This window comes from Peromyscus californicus, unplaced genomic scaffold, assembly GCF_007827085.1.
Source record: "Peromyscus californicus insignis strain IS unplaced genomic scaffold, ASM782708v3 Scaffold_7__1_contigs__length_154581171, whole genome shotgun sequence".
Taxonomy (NCBI): domain Eukaryota; kingdom Metazoa; phylum Chordata; class Mammalia; order Rodentia; family Cricetidae; genus Peromyscus; species Peromyscus californicus.
Window position 1 is genome coordinate 78,947,358 of NW_026294595.1, and position 15,268 is coordinate 78,962,625.

The 15,268-nt window shown below is 47.3% G+C and overlaps 1 protein-coding gene across 2 annotated transcripts; it reads left to right on the forward strand.

The window, feature by feature from the left end:
• The first annotated feature begins 1,672 nt into the window (after nt 1-1,672).
• Nucleotides 1,673-13,244, forward strand: Lmo2 (LIM domain only 2). Of its 2 annotated transcripts, none has more exons than XM_052724895.1 (4): nt 1,673-1,889; nt 2,134-2,353; nt 7,496-7,711; nt 12,252-13,244. In XM_052724895.1, exons 2-4 carry the CDS (start codon nt 2,313-2,315, stop codon nt 12,469-12,471), a joined length of 477 nt encoding a protein of 158 aa, XP_052580855.1. In that variant the 5' UTR covers nt 1,673-1,889; nt 2,134-2,312; the 3' UTR covers nt 12,472-13,244. The 2 variants fall into 2 exon arrangements, with proteins under 2 accessions (XP_052580855.1, XP_052580854.1); XM_052724894.1 differs by lacking the exon at nt 1,673-1,889 and adding an exon at nt 1,899-2,006.
• Nucleotides 13,245-15,268: the final 2,024 nt, after the last annotated feature.

Here is a 15,268-nt window from a genome sequence, read left to right on the forward strand (position 1 = left end):
GAGGATGACTTAGAATTCCTAATCCCCCTCCCTCCACCTGGGATTCCTGGCCTATGCCACCACGACCAGTGTTTATTTTCACTTCATATAGAAATGAAAGTAGAATAGGTTACATATTTATCATATAGTTTAGGCTTGCCTAAACATTGTAAAGATTTTTATTTTTAATGAAGAAAAAAAAAAAAAACCAAGGACCTAAATAGGAAGCTGTCTTTTTATATACTGAAGGTGGGTTCTGGACCAACACAAGGGCATGCACACAGACACAGATTTTTTTTTTTTTTTTTTTTTTTTTTTTGGTTTTTCGAGACAGGGTTTCTCTGTGTAGCTTTGGGCCTTTTCCTGGGACTCACTTGGTAGTCCAGGCTGGCCTCGAACTCACAGAGATCCGCCTGGCTCTGCCTCTCCGAGTGCTGGGATTAAAGGCGTGCGCCACCACCGCCCGGCGAGACACAGATTTTAATTATCATCTTTCAGTTCACAAACTTCAGGACATGGAGACAAGTAATGACAGGAATCTGTGGGTAGTGAGTCAGGTTACTACTAGTGAGAAGTCAATGCGGATTTGGTTCTGTACGGGGACGTTAAGCATCCAGGGATTCACTTCTGACTTTGGCAGTCATCTTCCAGGGTGAGTTGATTTAGGCTGCAAAAAGAATCTTTAAAACGTGGATGAAGTACCTATGGCCTTGATAAAACAATGGATTCTGAAAGCACTTGGGAGTTTTCCTCTTTACAAGCCTCAGGACTGGCATCATCATAAGCTAACGAGCCTTGAACGATCATTTCTGAACCCAGTTTCAAGGAAGTCAAGGCCCAGGGGAACCCAAGTTTTTCTCCCTGGAAAAGGAGCTGGCTAGAGTCCTCTTCTTCCCTTCCGTATTTCTTTCTCCTTCTAGAACTTGCCTTCAGGCCTGAAGGAGAAACCTGAGCTCCAGATCAAGCCCGCCTTTTTCTTTGCTTTATATAGGGTAAAATAATAGTTCAGTAATAACCGTAAGATCCTTGATTATTGGAAAGGCACTTCCTCTGGTCCGAGTATTGCGGGCACTTTACAGATAGGGCAAGCCGAAGCGCTGGAGTCTGCTCTTTGAAAGATGCTGAGGGAGGGAATTCTGTGGCCAGCAGATGGAGAGGAGACCCGGACAGTGTGGTCCCTCCCAGCCACCCTCCCCGCGGGATTAGCTGCCCCTAGCACTGCTCAGGCGCACCCGACGCGTGAGGTGCCTGATCGCACAGCTCGCGTCCCCTCTCTGGGGCTCAGTCGCAGCCACAAGCTCGCCGCCGGCAGAGCCGCGCTGTCCCAGGCATCCCAGAGCACCGCGACCCGTGGACCTGGGACCTCGAACCCAAGACGAGCGCGCTCGGGCCAGCCACTAGGAACGCTTGCATTTCTGCAGGTGCTTATTTCACATTCTTGTCTTTTCTTTCCCGCTGGAGCGGCTGGGTTCAGCCTGAAACCAAAAGGGAACGGCAGAAGAAGGGGAACCCTGAAAAGGACGAATTAGTGGCAGCACAGCTTCTTGCCCCTGGAGAGGTGCTCAGGGGAGACTCTCAGTCTCCGACGCGGGCCCCTTTAAGAAGCCAAGTCAGTGCTGCTGCTGCTGCTGCTGCTGCTGTTTGGATTGCTAATCCCCAGGAGCCCCGTTTAAAAAAAAAAAAATGGAAAAAAAGGGGAGGGGGCGGGCAGCTGTCTCTTTAAATGTGATTTCCTTCTATTGTATTTGAATCGTGATCAGGAAAAAGGAAATGAAACCAGAGACAGAGGGAAGCTGAGCGAAAATAGACCTTCGCGAGAAAGGAGGGAGCCCGGGGAGAGTCGCGCGGTCCGCTCCCCGCCCCCAGGCCGCCGCCCCCTCTCTGCCCTCGGCGCCCCGACCCCGGCGAAGGTGCGAGGGGCTCGGGGCGGCCGGGCGGAGCCTGCGACTGCGCGCGATCGGGACCGGGCGGCGGTGGCGGCGGCGGCGGCGGCGGCTGTGGTGACGGCAGCGGGACCGGGATGGAAGGTTAAGTCCTGAGCAGCGGCAGCTGCCGCAGCCGCCGGAGGGAGGCCGGGCTGCTCCCCGGCCCCCTGCCTCGGCCGCCGCGCGCCGGGCAGCCGGCTGATTCGCTCTCTCTCTTTGGCGTTTGAAGGGAGCGCGGTGACTGTCCTTGAGCGCGGAGGGGCGAGCTCGCCGGCGGAGCGACCGAGCAAGAGGAGGCGCAGGAGCGGCGGCGCCCGAGCACCCGAGGGGGTCCGAGTCCAGGCAGCCGGCCAGACACGCGCCACAAAGGGAGCGCCCCCGCCACCCGGCACGCCGCCTCCCTCCCCAATGTCCTCGGCCATCGAAAGGAAGAGCCTGGACCCGTCCGAGTAAGTGTGGCGCTTCTGTGCCCGCGCCCTCCCCCCCACCGGGTCCCAGGCTAGCAGCGAGGGGCTGGCTTCAGGTACGCGCCCGCGGCGTGCCCTTGGTCCCTCGGTGTCGCAGGGGCTCCCCGTGCCTCTCGGGTGACTCCGGAGACACCGAGAGGGATTGGGCGGCGGAAGCAGTAACAGGGGTCGGTCCGGCGACCCTGCGGGCCGCTCTGGGCTATCTGGAAAGCTCCCCCAAACCTTCACCCGGGCCAGAAAGTTTGCCCAGCAGCAGGCACCTGGAGCTCCGAGGCGCAGGTGCAATGCAGGGAGAGTGGATGGAGGGATTCTGCCTCCTCCCTCGTCACTCCTTTGGGTTCCCTTTCTCTTTGTCCATTTGTCCCTCTGGAAGAGGGAGACACTCCAACAGACCGTTTCGAGGGTCCCAGACGGTCTCCTACTCAGCCCCGAGTAGAGCGGCTGCGGGCATTGATGGGGTCCGTCTGTCCACCTGGGAACTGGTTCAGGCCTCCGGAGACTTTTAAAATAGCTAATTCGGAGTTCCTCCGGGTGCATATTCGCCCCTCCCCGGAGTCTTCTAGTGTGGGCATGCGAACCTCGAAAGTTAGTGCACCGGTTTTTTGTTGGTGGTGGTGGTGGGTTTTTTTTAATTTTTATTTTTTTATTTTTGGTGTGTGTGTGTGTGTGTGTGTGTGTGTGTGTGTGTGTGTGTGTGTGTGTGTGTGTGTGTGTGTGTGTGTGTGTGTGTGTTGTTTTGTCTAGTATATTTTCTGGGGAGCAGGATCCCATTGAACTCTCAGAAGGACTTGGGGTCAGCGAACCGGAGCTGTAATGAGCTTGTACTGTCTGTTCTCTGAGCTTTGCGCTGGTTTGCAAAGAACATCCCCCATTCTCAGCCCATACCCCAGCCCATTTTCTAGCCTTAACAAGGGGAGCCAGGAATGCTTAAGGTATCATTTTTCTTGTCCACGCAAATGCCCTTTTAAGAGTCATTAGCTGCCTGGTTTTGAGTTTTTATTCCTTTGAAGTCTCCATCTAATCCTTTGAAGGGATTTGTTAACACAAGACCAAAGGAGCTGGTTAATGACTTGTCCATTTGTGCTTTTAAGGAGCATTTGTTTCGGTGGCTTTTTTTTTCTTTTCCTGCCTTAAAAGAATTGTGCTTTCCTGCTGAAGTTCCCCTACTCACCTCCCCCCCTTCAATTTCAGCCTTCTGTGGTGTTTATTTACCTGGGTTTTACCCTCAGTCAGCAGCATAAAAACCCAGCATGTTCTCATAAAACACAGGAAGTCCCACGATCCAGCGAGAATATAAACATCACTCTTCAGTCTTGAAGGTTAAGACACCAGCTCGGAAAGGACCTAGATTTGTTGACATAAAGACCAGCTTCCTAAAAATCTCAGGAGAAAAATAACAACCCTTTAAAAAACAACTCGGTGTCTACAGTTTGTTCCCTTTTAAAAATAAACTTAACATTACATCTGAGCTCTGAGTTTGCAGAGATCGGACAAGACATAATGCTCCAGGTAAGGGAGCCGGTCAGACAAACTGGTGTTTACTGCTTTCCTATCAGCACAACTTAGCCACTTTATTAGAAGTTGAATCTACAGAGTTCAGCTCCTTAAAAAAAAAAAAAAAAAGATTTTTATTGTTAATTGTGTGTGTGTGTGTGTGTGTGTGTGTGTGTGTGTGTGTGTGTGTGTGTGTTTACCTAAGGGCAGGTGCCCCTGGAGGCCAGAGGTGTTGGATCCCCTAGAGCTGGAGTTACAGGTGGTTGTGAGCCACCCATTTTGGGTGCAGACACTCTGGCTTGGGTCCTCTGGAAGAGCAGAAAACACCCATAATGGCTGAGACATCTCTCCAGCCTGAGGGTTGAGTTCTGTAAAGGAAGTTTTCTCTTTCCAAAGTCTGTGCCTTTTTAACCCCTGAGACTAGAACACAGAAAGGTATCCTAAGGCTGTAATAGTGAGCACCTAGTCCAGGAAGTCCGTTGATAGTCCCACAATATGTGCCCAGTAGGAAGGCTGTAACTGAACATGGACAAGCCAGGTGGGAAATGTCTACAGAACATTTCCCCCTCTTTCTGGGAAATTGCTGAGAAATTTTGCTGGAAATCAAAGCTACCAGGGTACTCTGATATCATATTCAGGATAGGCTGGTGGCAGGAAAGTCAAATATTAACTTAAGGTGAATCTCATTCAGTCTTTGGCTTGAATTGTTCACCAGAGATAATGTCACATCATCATTAATTACAGAGAGATAGATGGAGCCAGTGTCTTGCCCAGCCCTTATCTGCTCTCAGATAATCATATCTTTTTCTAGTGGAACTCACTCACCTTGCAGCTGCCTCACTGTGTGTTTGCTCAAAGCCAGCTTGGGTCTTAACCATCCCCTCTCCAAATACAGACTGGTCCTTGCCTAGGCACATGCAAAGGCAGCATGTACACAGGGAGCCAGAATCCGGGAGCATAGATGTCCTCTACCAGGCACTTGGGGATCCCGCCTGCCTTGCCGCAGGTCATTTTAACTCTGGAGTTTTCTTCCAGATAAGTGCAATTTCTTCTCTTTCAAAGTTGACTGGTAATAACATTAGCATCGAGCATGATGGAGGTTCTGTGTGTGTTTTTGAAAGCCCGAAGTAAGACCATGAGATGTGCAAAAGAAGTTGATTCTGAATTGGTGTGCTTGAACAGGCCAGGGGTCTTAGTTAACTCTCGATAGGATGGAAAAGCTTCCATATACCCTATAGAAACAAAGACTCTAGCGTATTATTAAAACTATTTAAGGTCTTAGCCCATCTCACATAATTCTATACACACAAGAGGCTGAGGCAGAAGAATGGAAAGTTTCAGTCCAGCCTAGGCAATTTATTGAGATCTTGTCTTAGAATTTAAAAGGAAGGAAAGGGTCTGTAAGCTGCCCCAGATGCTAAAGGTGATTGCTACTAAGCCTGATGACCAGAGTTTGATCCCCAGGCCTCACATGATAGAAAGAGAGAGCCGACTCCTGAAAGTTGTCCTATGACCTGTGTGTGCACATGCACACTCGTGTACACACGTGCAGCTTTCTGGGGCACCTGCCCTTATGCGTGCATACCTACACACAGACATACAATTAAAATAAAAATTTAAAAACAATGCAAACACAAAGAGCTGAGAAAGACATCTCAGTGATGGAGCATTTGCTTAACCCGAGTAGGGACCTGGTTTGATCGTAAGCCCTGAAAACAAACAAATAAACAAAAACCCCCACAACTCGACTTAGTTGTTGTTGTTTTTCCTTAAAGAAACTTGTCTGAGCTTCAAACTTCCTGGTTCTAAAAGAAGGTAATCTTAAGTTTTATGCAAAAATGGTGGATTTGGCGTTAGCATTTAGCTAAATATTTACCGTGGATGCTTAATGGTATGAAGGTGTTGGAGTGCCCAATAAACATTCCCCAAGCCTCACTGTCCCTAATTATAATGGGGCTGAATTTCATGGGTACTGGCCAATTAGGCCACAAGGTCATTTGGTAAAAGTGCCAGATAAAAAGAAGAGGCACAGACTTATCACCCCAGGGTACCCAAGAGAACCCCACTGGGCATTTCACAGTAGGAATAAAATCCAATTGTTAAAATTAAAACAACACCAGCAACAAAACAACTAGATTGTTTTTAAAGTAGGTTTTATTTGAATAAGGTTCCAGAGAGCACTGGTTAATTATTACACATCAGCAAGCATTAAGCTGTGCCGTCTATTTGATGTCGCAATCATTTCTTCCACGTCCATTTTCTCTCAGAAAAGTTATTTCTTCTTATCTAAAAACAGAACTATTTAGGTTCTAGGAAAGTAAAGCAAGCAGAAGGCCCTATGTATGACTGTAAAACAATTTTGTACATTTATTTGTATGTGTGTGCGCGCGCGCGCGCGTGCGCGTGTCTGTCTGTCTGTCTGTCTGTGTCTGTGTGCATGGGTACACAAGTAGAAGTCAGAGGACAACCTGCCAGAATTGGCTCTTTCCTTCCACGCTGTGGATCCCGGGGATCCACATCAGATCATCAGACTTGACAGCAAGCAGCCTTACCTCTGAAGCCATCCTTTAAATGAAAAGGACACATCCCTCAGCTCACTGTGAACTAACTGCCTAGATTGAGATTTTGGTATCAATTTAATCGCCTTTCAATCTCTTTGAGACCATTGTTTGTCTCTTTTTCCACTTTTGTTACTAATTTAACTTTATTCAAAACACTTTTACTATTGTAAAAAAAGAAGTATGTAAAGAAAGAAAAATCTGATTGATGTCCTCTGTTTAACAGCAGTATTGTATTCTAGATTTCTTTGCAAAGGTTCGTTCAGATCTAATATTCATTTGTTGTTTTGAGACAGAGTCTAATGTAGTCCTGGGCCTCTTGCTGATGATGAGCTTGAGATCCTGATCCTCCAGCTTCCACCTCTGGGTTGGCTGGGATTAAATCCCCACTTTAGGTAGTATTGGAGACTTGAGCCTAGGACCTCTGATAGAGCTAAATCTCTAGCCAAAGATTCATGCAGAATTTCAATTGAAATAACTAGATATTGATGGAATTTTTTAGTTTGGGAAGAGAAGACAACCTAATACAATTTTGATTGCTCTCTCCTTCCTTCTCTCCCTTTGAGTCTGTGCACTGGGAAGGGCCGCGGCAGGGTGAATTCAACAGATTATCTGTAGATCGTTGGCACATTGGGTCATCAGATGCTTTGACTGTGAGCAGCACCTTTGGTCCCAAGTCTGTTCTCTGGGACTTGGCAGTGCTTATGTCCTGGGTACCAAAGAAGAAAAGGAGGGGAATCTGGGAAGACAGAAGAGAGGGGAAAGGTAGAAGAGATCCGAGGGGACCACAACAGTGATGGAATATAGTCAAGGGCACAGCGCCACCTGCAGGTGCCTTGGACACCTTCAGGTATCCTGTCTTCGAATTTTCAAATGTTAGGGTCTCTCTCTAGCTTGCTTCTTCCCATCTTCATTCGAGGTTGGCTGTGTCTCTGCAGTCTGAGGTCCTTTCTCCTAGAATTGCTGGAAAGCAGTGGAGTGAGGTCCCTCATTTGGCATAGAGCTATTCCCGGGACCTTGCCTTTCTTCTATGAGTTTATGTATCCCTAATGCTTGGCCTCCTCCTCCTCAGGGAACCAGTGGATGAGGTGCTGCAGATACCCCCATCCCTGCTGACATGTGGTGGCTGCCAGCAGAACATAGGGGACCGCTACTTCCTGAAAGCCATCGACCAGTACTGGCATGAGGATTGCCTCAGCTGTGACCTCTGTGGGTGCCGGCTGGGAGAGGTGGGGCGGCGCCTTTACTACAAGCTGGGACGGAAGTTGTGCAGGAGAGACTATCTCAGGTACCTTCGTCACACTCCTGGGGCACATCTGGGTTTGAACACAGGGTCTCTAGCTCCTGCTCTGGCCCTGAGGTGCTTGCCCAAGGAGGCTAGGCCATGGAGGCTGAGCCTCAGCTGCCTAGGCACAGGAGCTGTGAGCCTTCCTCTGCTCTGGCCAGGTTCGCAGAGATACATCCCTGTGTGGTAAGTCACTAGTGTCTTTAAAGGTAAGAGAAGAACAAACACAGAATTCAGAATAAGGACAAAATTCTGGGGAGCATACCGAAGGCTCGGGTTTGGAGAAGTATACATGGGGAAACAGAATATCATGGGAACTGGGGGTAGGGAGAGAGTTCATTTATAAGTTTCGGGGTGGGTTCTTAAGACCTCATTTTAATACTCAATAAACATATGCATATATTTAGATATTCTTTTGTATAACTCCAATATTATTGATAAGAACTTTTACAATAACAATCTTTTCTTGCTAATAAGCTCCAAGCACTGAGTCTCGTAGCAGGAAGATGGCATTCAGTAGCTATAAAGGGTGAGGGCCCTGGAGTCAGGAGGTTTGCGTCATAGCCTCCTTGCTTCCTAGTGCTCTGACCTTGGAAAGGGACACAAGCCTCTATTTCCTGGCTGTAAAATGGGGGTAGTGATTGTAGTTACTTCTAAAGTTAAAATAATACAAATGAAGTGTTTGAGTCGGTACGTGGCTGAAGAAATAGATGATAGCTGATGTCGCAAATTATTCTCCAATATAATGGACAAGGAGATGGGAGCGTGGAAGGGTGAAATGGGAAGTGTACAAGGCCAAGTGAGGCAGGAACGTTTCTCCTGACCGGGGGCATGCTCTTCTCCATGTGAGTGTGCTAGCACCCAGTGGGTGTCTGCCTGGCATGCTCTAGCATCCCTAGCTCCTCCATCAGCAGCACTGGAGGTAACTCTGCGCCCTGTCCTGTCGGATCCACTCAGCTGTTGCGCTGCCAGTTCTTTGTCGCCGACTGTGGCAGAGGGTCCACCGAGCACGCAGCCCCAATATATTAGGACCATCTAGGCCGTGGAAGAAGCTCTTTCAGACTCCAGTGCCCCTGGCTGCTGGGGTGGCTCTTCCATCCTGTACTTGTTCTCAGGGCATTGCACATGAGAAATAAAAACAAAACCTCTGGTAATTCGGCAGTCGGAGGAAGCTTATCTGGTCCCCCAAAGACTGAATTCGCTTTTACACGCCTGCATCCCTCAGTGAAAATCATTGTAAATTCAGTGGCTTTTTGGCAAAAAGAAAAGAGAGTGAGTAGGTCTGACTACAATTTTGTTGAATCTCTTTCTTTTTTAAGTCATAAGAAAATAGAACGGAGATAAATACAGACCTGGTTTTACTCACCCCAGGTCTGCCAAATCAGTCAGAAAGCAGCTGGGTAAATGATTCCCACTGGGCCCTGCCTCCATCCCTGTCCAATCATTTGAATCTTATTAAATGAAGTCAGATACAGTAAGGTCAAAAGAGCCGATTCCTCCCTATCTCCACGGTTTTATAGAACATTCAGGAAGAAAGGCAGCGCTGCCTGGGCGTGTTAATCTTTTCCATTTTCAAAAAGGAGAGGAAAAAAATAGTCTGGAAGAGCCCAGTGTTAATTAACTTGTGTCTTGGTGACACGAAATAATTCTTCTCCCTGCTACATTCCCAGGCAACATGTTAATTAACTCTGCATTAGTGCAGACGTTCCCAGCCACCCTTTAATATTTATATTATTGTTATTAAAATGGGCAGCAGAAAGCTTAAGGCGCTGACACCTCTTGACAGAGGAGGGATTTTTTTTTCTTCTTCATCTTCAGGGATGGTCCATTAGCCGTGGGCTTGTTTACTTCAATTCTTTGGCATATCTGGTGCTGATTTCACAGGGTAAGTTCAGAATGACTCAGTGGTCCTCCAGTGAGGTCCAGTCGCTCCCTGGAGAACAGCTTCTCCCCATGATCGTCTTGAATGATCAACTGTCTTCTAGTCCTTTTGAAACATTCAACCTCAATATCCAGGCCCTCAGCTGGAACCTGTGACTGTTACGTTGTGTTGTCTGCAGCTGTTTACGTAGGTGCCCAGCCCAGATCCCCATGGATCCAGTTTTCACGAACTTTTATATAGGGCAGTCCCCTCTAGCCTATAATGTTTCAACAACTGACTCTACATCTTGCCAGCACCTGTTGTAGCCAGAAATATGCAGCCTCACCAGACCCTGGTGCCAATGACACATACTTCAGGGGAGTCCCAAATCCCTGCAGCTTAGAGGGATTGCAAGGCCCCGTGGAGATAGGACTTATACTTCAGGGGTCCCCAGACATGGGGCCAAAGCTCCCTCTGAGTCTGTGCCCCTGAGATTGCTACTCCATTCCCTTCCCTCTTTCCCACTTCCCCTGAGGACATCATAAATCACTTGAACATAAATCCTCGCCTGTGGTCTGCTTCTGGGCTATCCGGCCAAGGCATGGATTCTCTGAGCCAGGGATTAGTACACACGTTAAGTGTCAAGTCCTGGCTTATTTTCATTACTGTTAGCATCTTGGAGTTCCTAGTTTGGAATGGACTGCAAAGACCTTTGCCTCTGCTCCTAGGCTCACAGTGTAAGACACAGAAGCCTGGAGAGGACATGTCATTTGCTCAGGTCACCTAGCTAGTTAGAGGTGACTCTGGGACCTGAGCTTATCTCCAAAACATTAGTCCTTTGTCCTTCCATTAGCTGCCTGATGTGTGGTAATTTGCTTCCTGACTTCCCTTTAATAAGCTCCCTCCTTCCTTAAGGATCTCACACCTCAGGCAGTCAGATTCATTCGGTGCATACTGTTTTCTCAGTTACGTGTCACTGAAAGGCCAGGGCACCAGAACGTACTTTCTGCTCTGTGACCTCCAATGTGGCAGTTACCTACATCTCCACCATTGCTCCAGTGGGATAGTATTCTCCACCACTGATGAGTCTGCTTCCCACACAGGAAGTGGGATCCAGAAGGGAGATGAACTTCGACCCTGCTGCTGCCGAGCTTGCTCTCTGGTTACAGACCCCTCTTATAGGCCATTCGTTCTGGCCAAATGTTGCAAACTTTGGTAACTGCCTTTACCCCCCTTATAACCTCTTAGGATGCATCAGTCGATCCTCTCATTTTGTGAGCTGCTAAGAACTTCTAATGAGAACAAGCATTTACCGGAAATGGTCACAAAGGCTCTATGTGGAAGCTACAAGCTAACGTGCTGTGTTCTAAGCCCCACGTGAAAATGACCCTGCAGCAGCAGTTGGGAGCACACTTGGGATGTGTTCACATAGCCAGTGTTGGCTCGGTCGTTGGTCTCTGATGCTCTGACACGCCCTAGGTGTTGCACTAACACCTGAGCAAGATAACCACTAGGGTGGCTCAGAGAAACCCAAGGCCAAGCCACCTTCCGGCCTTTGTCCTGGTGTTCTTCTGTTCTTACAGGCAGGCTCCTTTTTAAACTTTAGCCATCGTTAGATTCATTAGCACACAGTCTGCTGAGCCTTCTCTTGTGTGTCTCCATCAGGTATAGGGATAGCTGAGAATTCATGTTTCTAACAAGTTCCTGGGTGCCACTGAGATGCTGCTAGTCCCTGGACCAGCTCACTGAGAACCATTGCACTGGTTCCTACCGAGTCGCCTCTCCCAACCCCAACACAAAATGTAACTTAAGTAGCTGATGCACTGAGGCTAAGGAGAAACTTGATTTAGGTGTGAGCGAAGTGATCTCTCCAGAGAGTCATGCTAGGGGGACAGGAGGAGCATGAATGAAGATCTTCTGTGCATCATGGAGAGATACTGTGTGTCCTCTGGGTCTCTGAGGCATGATTTGTGGGACGACATGTCTCCTGGGATACTCCTGTCTCCTGGCAGCTGGGGCTCCAATGAACGGTCATGTGGACATGGACTTTGCAACTTGAGAGCTGGGGCGATGACTCAAGGCACACTTCCTTCCCAGTGGGTGAGATTAGTGTCTGTCGCTGTTGTAGGATTGGGAGCTCATAATGATGCCCATCTCATTGCATTCCTGGTGAATCACCCCTCCAAGGGATGGCTCCAGCTCCTTTTCTACTGAGAAAGTTCCTCTGAGGAAGGACATGTACTGTATGCCTAACTTCTTCTCACAAGTCACTTCAGCTGCATCTCTTCCATAGCTGGTCCACGAAGCCTAGAGGAATGGATAAAAGCAGGAAAGACTCAGGGAAGAGAGGAACACCAGAAAACAAAATGCCACACTATTACCCAGCCTACCCTCTCTGCTTTCAAGGAAAGATTTGTGGGCTGTCATCTGGATTCAGCTTTTTGTGTGTTTTTTATTTTGAGATAGCATATCACTGTGTATTCCAGTCCTGCTTGGAACTTGCCATCCTCTTGCCTCAGCCTTCCGAGTACTGGGATTACAGATGTGTGCCACTGTATCTCACTAGGTCCAGCTTTTCCTAGCTTTGTGGAATCCTGATAGATAGATCCAATCACCAATCCCTTCTGTCTGTTTTCTCTGTCCCGTCTCTCAGCTTTTTTTTTTCCCCCTGTTTTGCCCCAGGCTTTTTGGTCAAGATGGTCTCTGTGCTTCCTGTGACAAGCGGATCCGAGCCTATGAGATGACAATGCGGGTGAAGGACAAAGTGTACCACCTGGAGTGTTTCAAGTGTGCTGCCTGTCAGAAGCATTTCTGTGTCGGTGACAGATACCTGCTCATCAACTCCGACATAGTGTGTGAACAAGACATCTACGAGTGGACTAAGATCAATGGGATGATCTAAGCCAGAGTCCCCGGCACCTTTGGGGAGGCGTTCAGTGGAAACACTGTCTCAGTGGGGTCTTCATGCTTAGGCACTTTGGGAACGTGAGGGTGGGTGAGGCATTTCTTAGGAGATTGTGGACTCTCCTTGGGCACTAAGACACAGCATCCACATGACATACTGCAAAGGCCAAGACTTCGGTGACAAAGGTAGCAGCCCTTAGAGAGAATTTATGGTCACAGACTGTCCATAGGAACTGACAAGATTAGTGGAGGAAATATTTGGGGACCAGCATGCACTGTGCCATCATGATAGGACTTCCCAGATAGGCAGTGCTGGGTAGAGATTAGGTGTGACCGTGGCGCTTGCGGTCTAGAGGTGTGCAATTAATTTCTTCCTGGCTTTGGAACTACCCTATTCTAGCCACTGTCCTTCACACTAGGGAAGGAAAGAGAGAAGAGTAGTCTTTCTTTTATTCTTGGTCACCTTCCCATGGCCTAAAGCTTTGGAGCCAGGGGAAACTGCATGGAAATACATTTCAGTTGGGAATGAAATACACATCTTTCAATCAAACGAATATTTAAAGCAATGTTGATGAATCACTGTTTTTAGACACCTTCATTTTGAGGTGAGGCACCCCCACAGATTGTTTCTATATAAATGTAAATCTTAAGAAGTCAAAGTTGTTCAACTATTTTATTATCTTAGATTATATCAAAGTATTTGTTGTGTGTCATTAAAAAAAAAAAAGACCTTGATTCTGAAGACAATAAAAATGACAAGCTAAAATGCAATGTTGTTGATGTGAAATGACTTACAATTTGAACTAGCAGGGAAATGGTTTGCTTTTTTCCTCTCAGAAAGGTGAAGTAAATAAGCAATTTATTTCTAGGTCAAATAAAAGCTTCCATTTATTGCAAGGGTTTATATGAGGTTTATATAGGTTTCTGTATTACGGGCAATTATATAACAGGCCATCACACAGCTCAGAGGGATGTAGAATAATTAAGTTGTTATTGTAAATGTGCATTTCACTCTGGCATTGTGTGGAGTGAGTGGAAGGCAGCAAGATCATTGCCTTTGGGAAACTTGTAACCTAGAAAGCACACAAATACATAAAATAGATCCCCTTTGGGAGAGAAGGTAATTACCTGGCTTGAAATGTGGCGAAGATGCTGAGCTTGACATTTCTATTTTCCAAGATGTGTGTCTCAGGGTGTTTTATGACAAGTGGTTAAGAGGACCTTACTTAGAGGATTTAAAACTGGCACCTCAGCTTGTATGTTCGCCTGCACCCCCCATCTGGGGCGTGATCTGACTTCAAGCGCCACCTGCTGGTCATTTCTCAACCTACTCATCCAAGGGTGACCCAGGGAATGACAGATCTCTGATATACTTTCAATTATTTCATAAAACCATTGGCAAACACCAGTGAGTCTAGATGTGTTTAATTATCAAGATGTCAGAAACATGCAGCTAAAGCTATGTTTAATTAACTTGAAAGTGCTCTAACGTCTCTGCCATTAAAGCTTTTGTCTTTAATTCTAGAGGAAGAATCATGAAGCAATGTCTCTCTTGGCCTGTAAAATGCTCAAAGTGCTTGGGAGATCTGACTGCTCAAGGTGACCTATTTAAGACGAGTCCAATTATATGGGATCGCGGCCTAGGTGGCCAGCAGGTGCTCCTGGGGAGGGGACGTTCGCTCTAACTTTGCAGTTCCCAGACTACAGTCACTGAGCAGGGTTATCTGCATCACTGTGAACTTGCTGGAAATAGACTCTGGGACCCATCCCCAAACACACAGAAACAGACACTCAGCAGGGGGCTGCCGGTCCTAGAACAGGCTCTGAGGGGCGATTCTGACTCATGCTCTGAAGTCTAAAAACAGCTATTTTACATCATCTCCCAGCTAGCAGGATCGTACACTCCAAATTGTTAGTATTCAGTATGTGACATGAAGGTTAACCACTAAGGAATTCACGCATGTAGACAAACTCTGCTTAGCCAAGGGCCTGATACTGAGAATGCTCACTGTTCTCATTCAGCTAACAGCTGCCTTGTTCTTCATCTAACACCAATCAAATCCAGTCTAACATTTTTGTCAATCTGTGTTGTTCTGTTTAATTATATCTAGTTGAATATGGCAGTGAGATTGTAAGAATGGAGAATTTGTATCCAAAGACTAAAATATAAGACATTCCCACTTTACTCAAAGTGCTAAACACCGTATTCGCACACGTAAAGTAAGGTGCATCAAGATGAGCTGAACCTCTATTTCTAACCCAGGCTGGTTCTGAACTTACAATGCTTCTTCTTCTTACTTCTGAGTGCTAGTATTGTAGACATCCCATCACATCTGGCTACACCCATAATAAATCAAAATAAAGTCATCTTTGTCTGGATACTGTATTGTATTATTGCTCACCCCCAACTATAGTTCAGCTCATGGTAAGATTTAAGAGGTAATCAGCCTAGACCTTCACCATCCCACAACATGATCATGGAGGCCCCTCTGTTTTCTTTTTTTACTATATTTATTTATTCTTTTGTGTACTCTTTGGTGCCATGCTGTACATGTGGAGGTAAGAGGAACTCTGGGAGCCGGGCGGTGGTGGCGCACGCCTTTAATCCCAGCACTCGGGAGGCAGAGCCAGGCGGATCTCTGTGAGTTCGAGGCCAGCCTGGTCTCCAAAGCGAGTTCCAGGAAAGGCGCAAAGCTACACAGAGAAACCCTGTCTCGAAAAACCAAAAAAAAAAAAAAAAAAAAAAAAAAAAAGAGGAACTCTGGGAAATCAGTTTTCTCCTGCTACCTTATAGG